Source organism: Elgaria multicarinata, chromosome 22 (genome assembly GCF_023053635.1).
Source record: "Elgaria multicarinata webbii isolate HBS135686 ecotype San Diego chromosome 22, rElgMul1.1.pri, whole genome shotgun sequence".
In the NCBI taxonomy this organism is placed as follows: Eukaryota; Metazoa; Chordata; class Lepidosauria; order Squamata; family Anguidae; genus Elgaria; species Elgaria multicarinata.
Window position 1 is genome coordinate 2161618 of NC_086192.1, and position 14440 is coordinate 2176057.

At 50.0% G+C, this 14440-nt stretch overlaps 1 protein-coding gene across 1 annotated transcript in view; it reads left to right on the forward strand.

The window, feature by feature from the left end:
- The window catches only part of EFCAB5 (EF-hand calcium binding domain 5), a 43087-nt gene that overhangs the window by 10869 nt on the left and 17778 nt on the right, over positions 1 to 14440 (forward strand). Inside the window, exons 4-8 of the mRNA XM_063146781.1 lie at positions 337 to 394; positions 1897 to 1967; positions 5374 to 5529; positions 11434 to 11533; positions 12248 to 13117. Coding sequence (XP_063002851.1) covers positions 337 to 394; positions 1897 to 1967; positions 5374 to 5529; positions 11434 to 11533; positions 12248 to 13117 — 1255 coding nt within the window. The remainder of the gene's footprint in view (positions 1 to 336; positions 395 to 1896; positions 1968 to 5373; positions 5530 to 11433; positions 11534 to 12247; positions 13118 to 14440) is intronic.

Consider the following 14440-nt stretch of genomic DNA (forward strand, 5'->3'; position numbering starts at 1 on the left):
ACTGGAGGGGTGGGGTGGGGTTTTTTTTGCAGTGCTGAGTAGCCTTCCCCAACTTGGTGCCCTCCAGATGTGTTGGACCGCAATGCCCAGCATCCCCGACCAGTTTGGGGAATGCTGTAGTAAGGCACAGTTAAGAAACGTCACAAATGGATCTCAAGAAGCCATCTCCACGCCCTGCGCCTGATCAGTCTTTTGACGCTGTGGCTCGGAACGGTTCCACCCCGAAGAAGCGTGCTTTCCTTGACCTGACGGACCGCCAATATCTGGATCTTTGGCGGAGGCTGGAGGGGCCCAAGAGTTTTCGCAGGATCTTGAAATGGGTTCTTTCATTTGCAGATCCAGAGCGCCCTGAAGTCATTCCTGGAGGTCGCCACTCCAGCACCAGCTGACGCAGGTAATTCCACATCCCTCGGCTCTAGACAGTGGTGTGACGGAAGCAGGGCACTTGAGGTCGAAGCCCCGGGATGATTTGATTAGCCGGGACAATGATGCCACCTTATTCCCTCTGACTTCAGCTGGAGGTGGGGTGGGGGTGGGGGGTGGATTCCCCTCCCCCGCAACAACATATTGTGAGCTCCCCCTTTTGTAATGCAAAGTCAATTACAAAAGACCTAAAACAGACATATATAACGAACCAGCCTTTTCTAACCTGGTGCTCCCCAGATGTGTTGGGACTACAATTCCCATAATCCCTCTGAGGAGGACCAAGTTGAGGAATGTCTCTCTCTCTCTCTCTCTCTCTCTCTCTCTCTCTCTCTCACACACACACACACACACACACACACACACACACACACACGGACAAATCGTGTGTTTTCAAGAGAGGGCCAAATGCATGAACCAAACAGAAAAATGGTTTTCGGAGCCCTCCTCCATCACCTGCCCTTCACTGAGAAGCTTTGCTCTTCAGCTGACCGACGCCTTCGCTTTGCTTCCTGGGGCTTCCTGCTTAACAGAGCCCAACGCACCGAGCAAGCATTAAGCGGTACTTTATAGCGTCATAAAGAGAATTTACTGCCCGTGAACGGCTTTGGGAACGAAGGGTAAATGAAATCCGCCGGGTGTTCTCCCGTTTGTCTTCACTGACCCCGTGGCAGATGTGAGAATAACCGAAAGGCCAAGTCCCCGCGTTGGCCACGTAACCTTTCTTCTCTCAAGACATGGAAAATGCCCCCAGAACTCTTCTCCGGACGTCTCCATACCTGACCTCCAAGGCAATCTGTGGATCTGACAGGGCAGCCTTTGGTGCGTTTCGTTGGAAGTAAGATCCAGCAATGGGGCGACTTTCCAACATGCCTGTGTGGGTGTAGTGAGGAACACGTAGCTCTCCAGATGTTGTTGGAGTGCATTTCCCATCATCTCTCACCATTGACTATGCTGGCTAGGGCTGATGGGAATTGCAGTCTAACCACATCTGGAAGGCTACACATTCCCATCGCATGGGGCAAGCCGTATATAAGTATTATAGAGGAATAAATAGCGGACAGAGCATTGGATCTGAGCTGGGGAAGAGTCTCACCCAAGCCCTCACTCAGCCTGGGCTCCTGCCTCACAAGGTTGTTGTACTGATGAAAGCAGAGGAGTGCTGCTCTGGTAAAATGTGCACGATCCCTCACTGGGATTGTAAGGCAGGTGTGGGCAGAAGGTCGGTCTCCAAGGGGGGTGGACATACAACTCCCAGAAGCCCCTGCCGGCATGGTGAATGGCCAGGAATGCTGGGAGTTGAAGTCCAAAACACCTTCTGCCCATTCCTGCCTTAAGGACACCAGAGGCCTGTCCCCTTTTGCCTCTGGCCACCCTCTTTGCCCATGTGCTTTAGCTTTAGCCCAAACCTCCTGCCCAAGTCTCTCACCATGCTCCTTGGCGCTGACTGTCCCATGGCTTCCGTCTCCATAGGGATCTATGCCCGTCCTCTGGAAGCCGTCGGAACGTTGTCGGTGAAGGTGAACCAAGAGGAGTTCTCAGAGGTGAGGAACGATGTTACTTTAAAAACTTTTTAAGAAAACAACAACATCTGCAACACAGCACTGCTTTTGGTGACCTGACTCTGTTTCCTTCACCTCCAAATGACCCAGACAATGCCAGGGTCTAAAACGCATAATTTTTCTTCTCTCTCTCTCTCTCTCTCTCTCTCACACACACACACACACACACACACACACACACACTCCCCCTCCCCACCCCAGCCACACACAAGTCTCAGCATGCAGGGATGGGGAGGTATAAATCTCCCTTGGCACCAAGGGTAGGCCTGGTCGGGTACCTGCTGAGGTGCCCCACCCCAGCAGGGGCCCCCTGGCACCACTCGCTCTCCCTCTCCCTGCTTGCAACCTGCTTCTTCGCCTGCCTCTTGCTCTGGCCCAGACAACAGTGGTGGTGGTGGTGGTGAGGAGCAGCAGCAGCAGCAGCAGATGCCAGGGCCTCCTCTCCTTGCTCACTGCCTCTCTAGCAAGCAAGTGGTGGCAATGAGGAGAGAGAAGCCAAGCAGCTCAGATGGCAGCGAGAAGGCAGGCTCACTGAGATTCTCCCCAAGCCTGGTGAAGCCACAGCAACGGGCTGCCTCCTTCCAGGGCAAGGGCCTGCGGGGGATACTTAGACACACACAGTCTAGCGAGGGAGGGATCCCAGGTCACTGATGAATTTAGATTCCCCCCTCCCCTCCTCCCCTCCCCGCAGCACTCGAGAGGGCGACACTGTCTTCTGTTGGCACCGTTATTATCACACAATTAGCGCTGTTCCGGGAGCATCTGCTCTCGCTGCTGAAATTCTATTAGTCAATTCGCGCAGGAGGCTTGGCAGATCCCAGAAGAGGCCCTGGCAGTCCCTTGACGGCTATCACTCTGCACAGATAGATAGACAGATAGACAGACAGACAGACAGACAGATAGAGACTTTGCTTGCCAAGTTTCCACTTCCAGCAGAGATGAATGCTATAGCCAAGTTGCAGTGACAGAACTGTGAGCAAAAGCTTATGGACTAGAACCGCGGGCAGCCGCTTCGCTTTAGCGGTGCCTGTTGGTATGTATCATTACAGAAACTGAAGAGTGGGGGTGGGGGGAGCATAAAACAGCCGCAGTGAGACTCCTCGCAAGTGGCAATTACTCAGCTGCCTGCTTTTGAAAGTCATCCATTTAGCGTTTTGCAGAGAAAGTTTTCAATCTGTCAATCTTGTTTTGTGCCTGCAACAAGATATTTCACCTCAAAGTGACTGCACCTAATAAAGGAAATTATCAAGGATAATAGGTACTCAAAGAAACGCCTTTTGTCAGTACAACCTGGCATCAAAGCATCCATCTCTGTTGCTCATATTCTGAATTCTTTCTTATTACTCCTTAGGCATTCGAGTTGCTTTTGATCAGGGGCAGGCAGAGGACCACAACTCCTATAAACCCTGGCCACTGGCCATGCTAGCTGAAGCAGATGGGAGTTGTAGTCCAAACCCTCTGGAGGTCACCAGGTTGCTTACCCCTACCAAGGGTGACATTTCAATACCAAGTTCATTGGTAGTTGTGGATAATAAAAGGAGAGATAGGGTTACTTCTGCACAGTTCATTAACTCGGGAATGTATTATAATATAAATAACCACAAAAACAATGTTTCAATCGGCCCATGAAGACAATATTACAGTTCAGTATTATCCAACGACTGGACAATCTGATGACAATCGGTGGTAAAAAGCCTAGCGATAAAAAAAAAGACCAAGAATCCAAATTAAAAACATCAACCCAAATTAAATCAACAGCAAGGCAACAGTATGACACCCCTGCTATAGCTGCCGCACATTGTACATTTCATGCCGTTGTCCCCCACAACAAGAAGCAGGCTGGGGGAGCAGACGCCGGACCCCAACGTTTACGCCCCTGGTCCTCTCCGCTTAACCCCTTGAAATCACTGTTCTCGCTAATCCATCGTCTCGCACACACCACAGCATTATCTTCCCCCTCCCCGATCCAAAACAGCGACCGACGAAAGAAACCCAATGCTAAATCATTCATCCTCCAAACCCTTCCAACCGTCTGGAATATTTACACTGGGCAGACCACATTTTGAGAGCGGCCTTTCTTCCTTACCCATTAAAAACTCACAGTATTATTATTATTATTATTATTATTACCCCCCAAAATGCATCCAAAATGTTAAAAGTGTCTCTGAGACCTGGTGCTCAAAAAAAAAAAAAAAAATATCTCGGCTCGATCGCGTCGTCAATGTCAGAGGACTGAGGTGAACGCACCTGTCCTCCAAAGTCTCTTCTTTTTCTCCTGCATTTTTCTTCCTTTTTGTTAAACCGTCAATTCTGATTGACTCAGCAGTCCCTCGCCTCTGGCCTTTCCTGGAGCTTGTGGATGAGGACCAGGCAGAAGAAGGCGACCTCAGGGGTTCCCGCCACAGGGCGGAAATATATACTGGGACGGTCGCACAGGGGCCCAGTCCAGCTCTTGGGGTGGACAAATGGCCCCGTAAAGGCCGGCTTCCATTTGAGGAACAAAGCACCCTTGTTTTGTGTTGTGTGTGACGGGGCCTCAATTCTGATGAGAGCATGAAAATGTCTCCGTAGTCACATAGACAGGTGGCAGCTGTGCGGAAATTGCTCCCAGCGCTCTCCACCATTCCGCCTTCGTTGCATTTCTCCATCTCCTGCTGAAAAGCACTTATGTTTAGCTCAGGGATGTGGAACCTCTTTCAGGAGGTGTGAATTTTAGAATGGGGGTAATACTGCACAAAAGCTGGGAACCCACAAAGTGATTGATGGTTGGAGGGAAAGCGGGTGGGGCCAAGAGAAAGGGGCAGGGCCATCTGGGGCGCCCCAGGAGGGCCAGATTTGGCCCACGGGCTTGAGGTTGCCCACCCCCGTTTTAGCTTCTACTCTTCTTAGGGGCTTCCACACAGTGTCGGTTCTCTCCTGCAAGGTTTAGCAAGGCTGGCATTCTGTACTGTGTCTCCTGTACATGGAAATTGAAGGGCGGGATCAATAAGTGTGAGGAGCGACGCTGCAGAGTATGAAAGGAGGACGGGGCTCCTGTAGCTTTAACAATTGTATTGAAAAGGGAATTTCTGCAGGTGTCTTTGACTATATGGAGAACCTGTTGAAATTCCCTCTTCATCACAACAGTTAAAGCTGCAGGTGTCCTTCCCTCTTTTAAATCTGGTCACTGTAGTATAGCTCCTGCAGCTTTAACTGTTGTGATGAAGAGGGAATTTCACCAGGTTCTCCATATAGTCAAAGACACCTGCTGAAATCCCCTTTTCTATGCAACTGTTAAAGATACCGGAGCCCTGTCCTCCTTTTCATAGGGTCACCCTACTACAGAGGCCATTTGGCATTAAGAGCAAATTACTGTAGGTTTCTCATTTTCCTCTCCCACTCTCCCCAGTATCTCCTGTCTTACATCAAAAATTTCACCAGCGACATGTTCGAACAGCTCCTGCAGCACCTCCTGCAATGCGCCAACAACACACGAGAAGCGATAAGACACGACATCTGGAGGAGGATGTTTCTCCAACTGTTCTTCGACTGCGACCACGGAAAGGTAGCTGTACAGATCCCCCTTTGAAAACTCCACAACGACAGCTGCTTGTCAGCTCCTCCTCTTTATATGCCCAGCTGTGGAGACTCTTCTCCCCTTCCCCAAAACCTTATATCAGGATAACCCAAAGGCTGCAGAAAAACAAGTTACAGCCATAATGAATCAGCCTTCTCCAACCTGGTGCCCTCCAGGCGTGCTGTACTGCAATTCCCATCAATCCCAGCCACCATCTCTAATGGGAGTTGCTGTCCAGCACATCTTTAGGGTGCAGGTTGGGAAAAGCTGGAAGAAACGGTGGGACCCACAAATTTGTCAATTTCAGTTTCTCTCAGTTTCTCATTTTACCCATACTAAATCCTCATTTTCCCAGTCCTGAACTTGGAAATACTTTTTAAGAAATAAAATTAGCACAAAGTTTTGTTAGCAGATTTTTTGTGTGCATTTGAATATACACATTTTTAATACACTTTCCCCTAATACATACATTTTTGTGTACATGTTTTGATCGAAGAACACCATCGGAGAGGTGCAAATTTCAAAGAATAACTGAGTTTTGGTTCACGTTGGTTGAAAGTGCACTATCAGAAACATCTGCAAATGTGAACCTAGCAAATTTCTCTCCAATCCTGAGGGAAAGACACCATTGTGGCAAAACTGGCCATGATTATGAAGAAAGCAGGGCTTGCAGGGGAGGCTTGGGAGGCAACTAATTTCTTTGAATGAGTTCAAATCTCCAGGGCCCAATGAACTGCATCCTAGAGTAATGAAGGAGCTAGCGGAAGAACTCTCAGAACCTTTGTCTATTATCTTTGCGAAATCATGGAAGACAGGTGAGGTGCCGGACGACTGGAGCAGGGCTAACGTTGTCCCTATCTTCAAAAAGGAGGAACCTGGGAACTACAGACTAGTCAGTCTGACATCCATCCCTGGGAAAATTCTGGAGCAGATTATAAAGAAGTCAGTCTGTAAACACCTTGAAAACAATGCAGTGATTACTAGTAGCCAACATGGATTTGTCAGGAACAAATCCTGTCAGACTAATTTGATCTCATTTTTTGATCGGGTAACCTCCCTTGCGGACTGTAGGAATGCTGTGGACGAAATATATCTTGACTTCAGCAAAGCTTTTGACAAAGTGCCCCATGGTATTCTGATTAACAAACTAGCTAAAAGTGGGCTAGATGGAACAACTATTAGGTGGATTCACAGTTGGCTACAGAATCGGACTCAAAGAGTACCAAATGAACAGTTACAAGATGAGAGATACTTGGCTCAGCAATACTACAAATGAGAAGGATCTTGGAATTGTTGTAGATCACAAACTGAATGAGCCAACAGTGCGATACGGCTGCAAGAAAGGCAAATGCTATTTTGGGCTGCATTAATAGAAGTATAGCTTCCAAATCACGTGAGGTACTGGTTCCTCTCTATTCGGCCCTGGTTAGGCCTCATCTAGAGTATTGCGTCCTGTTCTGGGCTCCACACTTCAAGAAGGACGCAGAAAAGCTGGAGCATGTTCAGAGGAGGGCAACCAGGATGATCAGGGGTCTGGAACAAAAGCCCTATGAAGAGAGACTGAAAGAACTGGGCATGTTTAGCTTGGAGAAGAGAAGATTGAGGGGAGACATGAGAGCACTCTTCAAATCCTTAAAAGGTTGTCACACAGAGGAGGGCCAGGATCTCTTCTCGATCATCCCAGAGTGCAGGACACGGAATAACGGGCTCAAGTTATAGGAAGCCAGATTCCGGCTGGACAGCAGGAAAAATGTCCTGAGTGTTAGAGCAGTACGACAATGGAACCAGTTACCTAGGGAGGTTGTGGGCTCTCCCACACTAGAGGCCTTCAAGAGGCAGCTGGTCAACCATCTGTCAGGTATGCTTTAGGGTGGATTCCTGCATTGAGCAGGGGGTTGGACTCGATGGCCTTGTAGGCCCCTTCCAACTCTACTATTCTATGATTCTATAATTCTATGAACTTTAGCCCCCTGCTGCTGGTCCCCAGCCAGAATTCTGAGCCCGGATTTCTCACCAGGGAGATTTTATCTCAGTCTTGGATTTTGGTGGGAATTCTTTGTTCCGGAGGTCTCTGGAGCTGGTTTAGCTTCCGTCATGTGTGCACGTTCTTGACTAGAATCCCTGTGGTTTAAAGTTGGCAAAAGTGAGATGGCACACTCAGGATCTCTTTTAAGGCGTAATGAAATTGGGATCCTGCGAGTGCACATGCTTGTTTATCCCTTGCTGTCTCGGTCAGACAAAGGGACGGCTAATTCAGCATTTTTTGCACAAATCAACAACTGTCCAGTGCTCAGTGGTCCGCCATAAATGGGCCAATGTTTCTCAGGTGAGCAGACATCTCCCAGCTGCTCCGAGGCACTACAAGGCAAGCCACTGACAGGGTGGCCATAGGAACAGAGGAAGCGGCCTTTCACCCAGTCAGACTCTTGTCCATCTAGCCCCGTATTGTCAACACTGACTGGCAGCAGTAGCTGTCCACGGTTTTGGGCCGAAAATTTCCCAGTCCCCCCTATCTGGAGATCCTATGGATTGAACCTGGGACCTTCCACATGCAATGCAGGGCTCTACCACTGAGTTATGGTCCTTCCCCAGTAATGTAATGGTGGGTTAATTTGGTTCTAGGGCTGCCAGTGGCTAACCTCGGTTAGGATAACAGCAGCCCACGGCGGGAAAACGCTGTGCTGGAAAGGCAGATATAATCTCTAGCGTCTGGTGACAAGGGCTGCTAAGAATTAGTGCCAGGCTCCCAAGACATCGACGCAGTTCCCTCATTCCTTCGGAGGCCTGGCTCCTTTAAAAAATGATATTGGCTTCCACCAGTTAGGAGGAGAAGGTGAAATATATATATATATATATATATATATTCCCCAGCCCCGTGGACATGCACCCACAATATGAGGAGAGCATGAGCGGTGTCGTAATCTGGCAAAACAGACTTGAATCGCCTCCAAAAGGGCAATATAAATGTCATGCAATTTCTTCGGCTTTGACCTGGTTTCCTTCCCAGTCCTGTAATCACTCACTGCTGTACCCAGCTCTCGAGGGAAAGCAGCAAATCCATAAAAGACCTCTGTGGTTGCTGAATGATCTATTGCTCCTCTTTCTGGCCCAGCTCGGCAAGCTTGCAGTTCTTGATTCATTTTCACCAGTGTGGTGGCAGGCCTTTCTTTCGCAGCACTGAGCGGGGCACCTGCATCTCTCTTTCTTTCAGTGGATACCCAAAGCTGTTGCCGGCAGCTCCGAGCAAATAACTGCAAGTGTGCTTAAACGAATCTGTCAGGGCCAAGCGACGTGTTCATACCTTCGGACTCATGGGGACGTGGCTCCGTTCTCTTGAGATCAAACATGAACCCCCTTGACTTACTGACCCTGTTGCCAGGATGATGGTCTTGCCAGCTGGGCTTCTGACACGGAAGTTGATGTCCCAGGCATCTGGAGGGCGTCAGGTTGGGAACGGCTGCTGTGTACGTCCTGACCAGAGTGTCCCAGGCAGCTCTCAGAATGAAGCCAGGAACCAGAAGCCGTGCCTGGAGACTCAAGCAAGCCAGGAGGCAGAGACCCCAAACCAGGAACCGGAGCCAAGGAATGCCCCCAGATGCACCTGATCAGACTGCTGCCTCACCTGAAATGGGAAGGATTTGGGAGCTCTTTCTGCTCAGGAGGGCCCAATGGCCAGCTGGGGGTAAGGAGGGGGAGATTTGCAATAGGAGAACCCTTTCCTGCAACCTTCCCCAGCCTGGTGCCCTCCAGATGTATCAGACTACAGTTCCCTGCGTCCACTGGGAATTGTTGTCCAACACATCTGGAGGCTATGGAGCTGCCATACCCAGAGCCATGGCTCCTTGGCCCTCCAACACCCATGGTCCCTCTCAAAGACCCACAGGACATCGTGTGACCCCTCATCTGCAGTCACCACCTGCTCCTTTCCCCACTTCCCCCAGAGCCTGCTTGTATACAGTCCCAGATGCCACACGTCCTTGTGTGTGCGTATGGTGACCATATGAAAAGGAGGACAGGGCTCCTGTATCTTTAACAGGAATGTAGAAAAGGGAATTTCAGCAGGTGTCAATTGAAGAGGGTGAAATTCTCTCTTCATCACAACAGTTAAAGCTGCAGAAGCCCTGCCCTCTTTTGTATCTGGCCACTCTACTATAGCTAGTGTAGCTTTAACTGTTGTGATGAAGAGGGAATTCCACTCACTTCAATTGACACCTGCTGCAATTCCCTTTTCTACATTCCTGTTAAAGATACAGGAGTCCTGTCCTCCTTTTCATATGGTCACCCTAAAGGCGTGGCAGCAGCTGGGACTGGGGCGCTGTTAGCCACTGTGAGGAGTGAAGGTGCCAGGCAGGTGATGGCAGAGGCTGTCCTCAAAGGAGCTGAGGACAGCACCACAAATTCTGCGTGGGATCGGCTGGGTCAGGTCCCCACGTCATTGCAGAGCAGGCATGCCTGGCATTGATGGGAACAGGGAGGATCCTGTTTTTGCCATTATCTGAGTGCTGAGGAGTGGCGGAGAAGTGGAATCTCCCCAATGGAAGCAACATCATGAGAGGGGGAAGCCGGGCCATCCCAACGGCCCTGTTGAAAGACTGCTTCATTATTATTTTTCCTCTTCCCTCCCCATCCCTTTTTCCTTGTGAGTCATTCCTTTTTAAACTGTAAGCCTGCGGGCAGAGACTGTCTTGTTTTACTGATTGCGTGTAAGCCGCTCCAGGATCCTTTATTTATTTATTTATTTATTTAAGCATTTTTATGCCACCATTCAGCCAAAAAAGGCTCTCACGGTGGCTTACAAAAGTATTTCTTTTTTTGGCTGAGGAGCAGGATAAAAAGACTTTAAATAAAAGACATGTGGACCACCTCTAGCAAACACAAAACAAGCGTGGATTTCTTGCACAGAAAGATCTCATCAGGAAAGGTCCTGGGTGCTTCATTGAGCCACCAGTACCGGCTAAAGCGAACAGACAGTTTGCTCTCATTTCTAATCCCCTTCCAGGTGCCACGACTTCCATTTGGAGCTCGTAAGGAGCTTGGCTGCTGCCCAGCCCTCTCAGGGCCTTGCCAGCTCGTAACCGCCAACATCAGCCCTTGGTTTCTCGTCAGGGAAACACGAAACGAAACGAATGCCTTTGGGGGTACTATTTCACTGCTTGAAAATGGGCAGAGTCACAGCTAGCAGTCTCGGAAGGAAAACAGCAGTTCCCAAGTGATCCAGGGGATTTTCGCACTTGGTGAACCACCGCGGTACACTAACGGGAACGAGATGGCAAAACGGGAACCAGAAAACAGCGATTTTCGCATTTAACTCCTTCTGGAGTTGAAAAGCAGTGCTCCTTCGGGGTGGTTTGCTTTCTTTTAACCATGTGTTTCCCCTCTGTTGTCCGTCCCAGCTTCCTCCTGCGTTTTCCTGCCTTTGTCATCCCTGTGCCCACTCCCCCCGGGAGAGAAGGAGGCTGGTGCTGGGCCCTCGTCTCACAAGGCAGCGAGACGTGCCGATCATTTTCCGGTCCCTCTTTGAGATGAAATACCCTGCTCCCAGGAGGTGCCTGGAACCTGTTTGAGATAAGAAGCATTACATACCCAGGATGTATACCAAGTAGGAGCCAACAGCCATGCTGGCGGAGGGATAATGGGAGTCGTAGTCCAAGACATCTGGAGATTGAGGATGGCTGATTTAAACGTTTTGTTGCTTGCCCTTGAACTGCCTCCTGTGCTCCAGCTCATGTCAGTTTTCCATCACCCTCTCTGTAAAATGGCTGATTTCCCGCACGCATTTGGGAGTGTTCCAGTTTCACAGGCCATCGGATGCACGTCTGTAAGGCATAAACCACACAGAACCCAGTAAGACGTGGTAAGGTTGGCAGATACAACCGTGATTCTCTCTCCTAGGTGGGGCTTTTGGATAGACTGAGGATATTATCTTTACTGGAGACCTTCTACGACAACAGCGCAGAGTTCTCTAAGAAGGGATACCAGGACCCTAGGAAATGTAAGTGTGCCGTCAGTGGTCATAACCCGAAATAACCCAAAGGAAAAAAGAGACAAAGGCGTAATCTACACCAAGCAGGATATTGCGCTACGGAAGCGGTATGAAAGCGGTATGTGTTAATGGGAGCCAGTGTGGCGTAGTGGCTAGAATGTCAGACTGGGAGCCGGGAGATCCGGGTTCTCGTCCCCACTCGGCCATGGAAACCCACTGGGTGACTTTGGGCCAGGCACAGACTCTCAGCCCAACCCACCTCACAGGGTGGTTGTTGTGAGGATAAAGTGGAGAGGAGGAGGATTATGTAGGCCGCTTTGGGTTCCTTGCAGGAAAAAAGGGGGGATAGAAATGCAATAATAAATAAATAAATAAATGGGCCCCAACAGTTGTCTGTGCACTTCAATACTGCTATAAGGCCGCAGTGTGGCGCCTGCCTTTTATAGACCACTTTCGCAGTGCAATATCCTACTTGTCTTTTGGAACTTGCCACACCTCCCATGGTAGCCATTTTGTAGTGGTGCCCGTGTTGGTTTCTCCAGTTGACAAATGTGCTTGCAGGCCCCAAAAGGCTGCCTGCCCCTCCGCTAGACTGTGTTGCGCGAAGGGCCAGATTTGTCTCTCTCCCGTGTGTATGGGTTGCCGTCTGTCCCCTCCTCTGTTCCGGCTGCATCATGCTTCCGGTTTCAGGCCCATAGACGGCATTTCTCTTTCTTATTCTAGGGCCGATTGTTGAGTTGGATGACATCGATCTCACTGAGTTTTGGGGAAACATGGAAGACGACGAGCAGATTGTGTCAGAAGAGCCTAGCCTCCAGCTACGATTATCTGAGCAGGCCATGGTCCTCAATTTGATGTTGAAAGACATACTCTCGGAGGTGGAACTGCCCATACCTAAGACGACGAGCGTCCCATTGGCAACCGCCATTCAAGAGGAAGCTAGGCTGGAGCAAAAAACCAGCACTGCAGGGGAGGGGAGCAAAGTCATTCTGGTGACAGCCTCGCAAGATGCGGCAGAAATGCCAGCCACAGAGCTGGGACCCAGCAGACCAGGGGTTCAGGAAGAACAAGCCCCTGCTGCCGAAGCTGTAGGGGGACCAGCTGCCAACGAAGCTGTTGTGCCTGCTGCTGCTGAAGGAGCTGTTCCTGAAGCCTTCCAGGTCCACCCCCCTGAGGTGTTGGTCGGAGGAGTTGAAGGGGATGCAAGACAAGGAAGATCTGATCCAGCTGCCCTCGCTGAGATGGCGTTGAGCCTGCAGGAGACCCTGGACCAAGAACTGGGTCCCGACCAAGAGGGTGACTTAGAGGACCTTGATGTCGCTGCCCAAGAAACTGGTGAAGATGAGGCAGTCATGCAGGAGGAACCAGGAGACACAGTGGAACCAGGCAGCGAGGCAGTCACGCAGGAGGAGCCAGGAGACACAGTGGAACCAGGCAGCGAGGCAGTCACGCAGGAGGAGCCAGGAGACACAGTGGAACCAGGCAGCGAGGCAGTCACCCAGGAGGAGCCAGGCAGCGGGGTGCAGCCACGGGCCAGTACCGAGGGACAGCCTGCTGCAGGCACAAGCAGACCACCAGCAGGCAAAAGTAAAGGTAGGTAGATTGCGTTTTCCTAAGCAGGCTGGTTGCTTAGGGTTAAACAAACACTCTTCACTTCAACCGGATGTAGGAATAAGGGGGCGTAAGAAGCGCCAGGCAACCTGGATCGCTCAGATGTAGCAAAAGAGGCAGCTGACTTATTCCAGATCAGATCGATTAATTAATTAACTGCACTTTAAAAACCACACAATAACCAAAGTTCTCTGGAAGGTGTACAAATAAAAAACAACAACAACATGAAATACAAAGTAGCAATAAAATCAAGCATGTCCAATAAAAGCAAAATAAACCAAGTCGGCTAAAAGACAAGAATAAAACCGACAAGCAGCAACACATAATAAAAACCGAAGTAAAAGCAAAGATCTAAACATGCTACCAAAAAAAACCCCAGTTCTAAAGATGCCTGGGGAAATGGAAAGTTCTTCATTCTGCAGACGGGGTGCTACCACTGAAAAGGTCCTGCCCATAGTAGCTACTTCCCTCATGGGGGTGGGGGCCGCACCTGGAGAAGGACCTCACATGATGACCTCAGGATCTGGATAGTTAAATCTGGGAGGAGGTGCTCCAACAGGTAGCTTTTAACTTGAAAGGTTAAAAACTAGCATCTTGAATTGAGCCCAGAAACGGACTGGGGGTCAGTGAAGATGGCAAAGTGAAGGTAGCACAATCAGATCGATCAGATTAAAAATCTCCCTGCCCTGTTTCGAACTTGCTGATGTTTCCAGGCTGTTTTCAAAAGCAGCCCTACGTGGAAAAGCATTGCAATGGAGTTTTGTTCCTCTATTCCAGCCTTGTCTCCTCTAATTGGCAATGACTCTCCAGTCGTCTTGGGCAGAGAAGGGTCTTCCTCCTATCCCGTGCTAGCTGACCCTTTCAACTGGACCTACTGGGGGTTGAACTAATGGGGGCTAACATTATTCTCACCCAGCCCAAGAACTCTGCCCCAGAGGCCTCATCCGTGACTCCGCAAGGCACTCACGTTCTTCTGTAGCCCTCAAGACCCTGCCCCTCCAAGTGACTGGGGGGGGGGGGGCTGCGGCCAAGACGGCCCCGGAAAGTCAGCTTTCAAAGATGTTTCCTAGACACACTCAGGTATGCCATGCTGAACTGGTCAAACAAGTCCCAGTTTGAGCTTGCCTCCTTTGCAACAGATGGGGCAAGAAAGCACGGTACAAATTCAAGGACCCGCCGAAGCTCACTGTGCTGGACGGAACCAGGAGGCAGTTGGGTCCGACTGAATCTCTACAAGGCAGAAATCCTTGTTTTCCCCACAGAAGAATCCACCTCATCCAGGCCTCCATGCACCATGAACGTGGG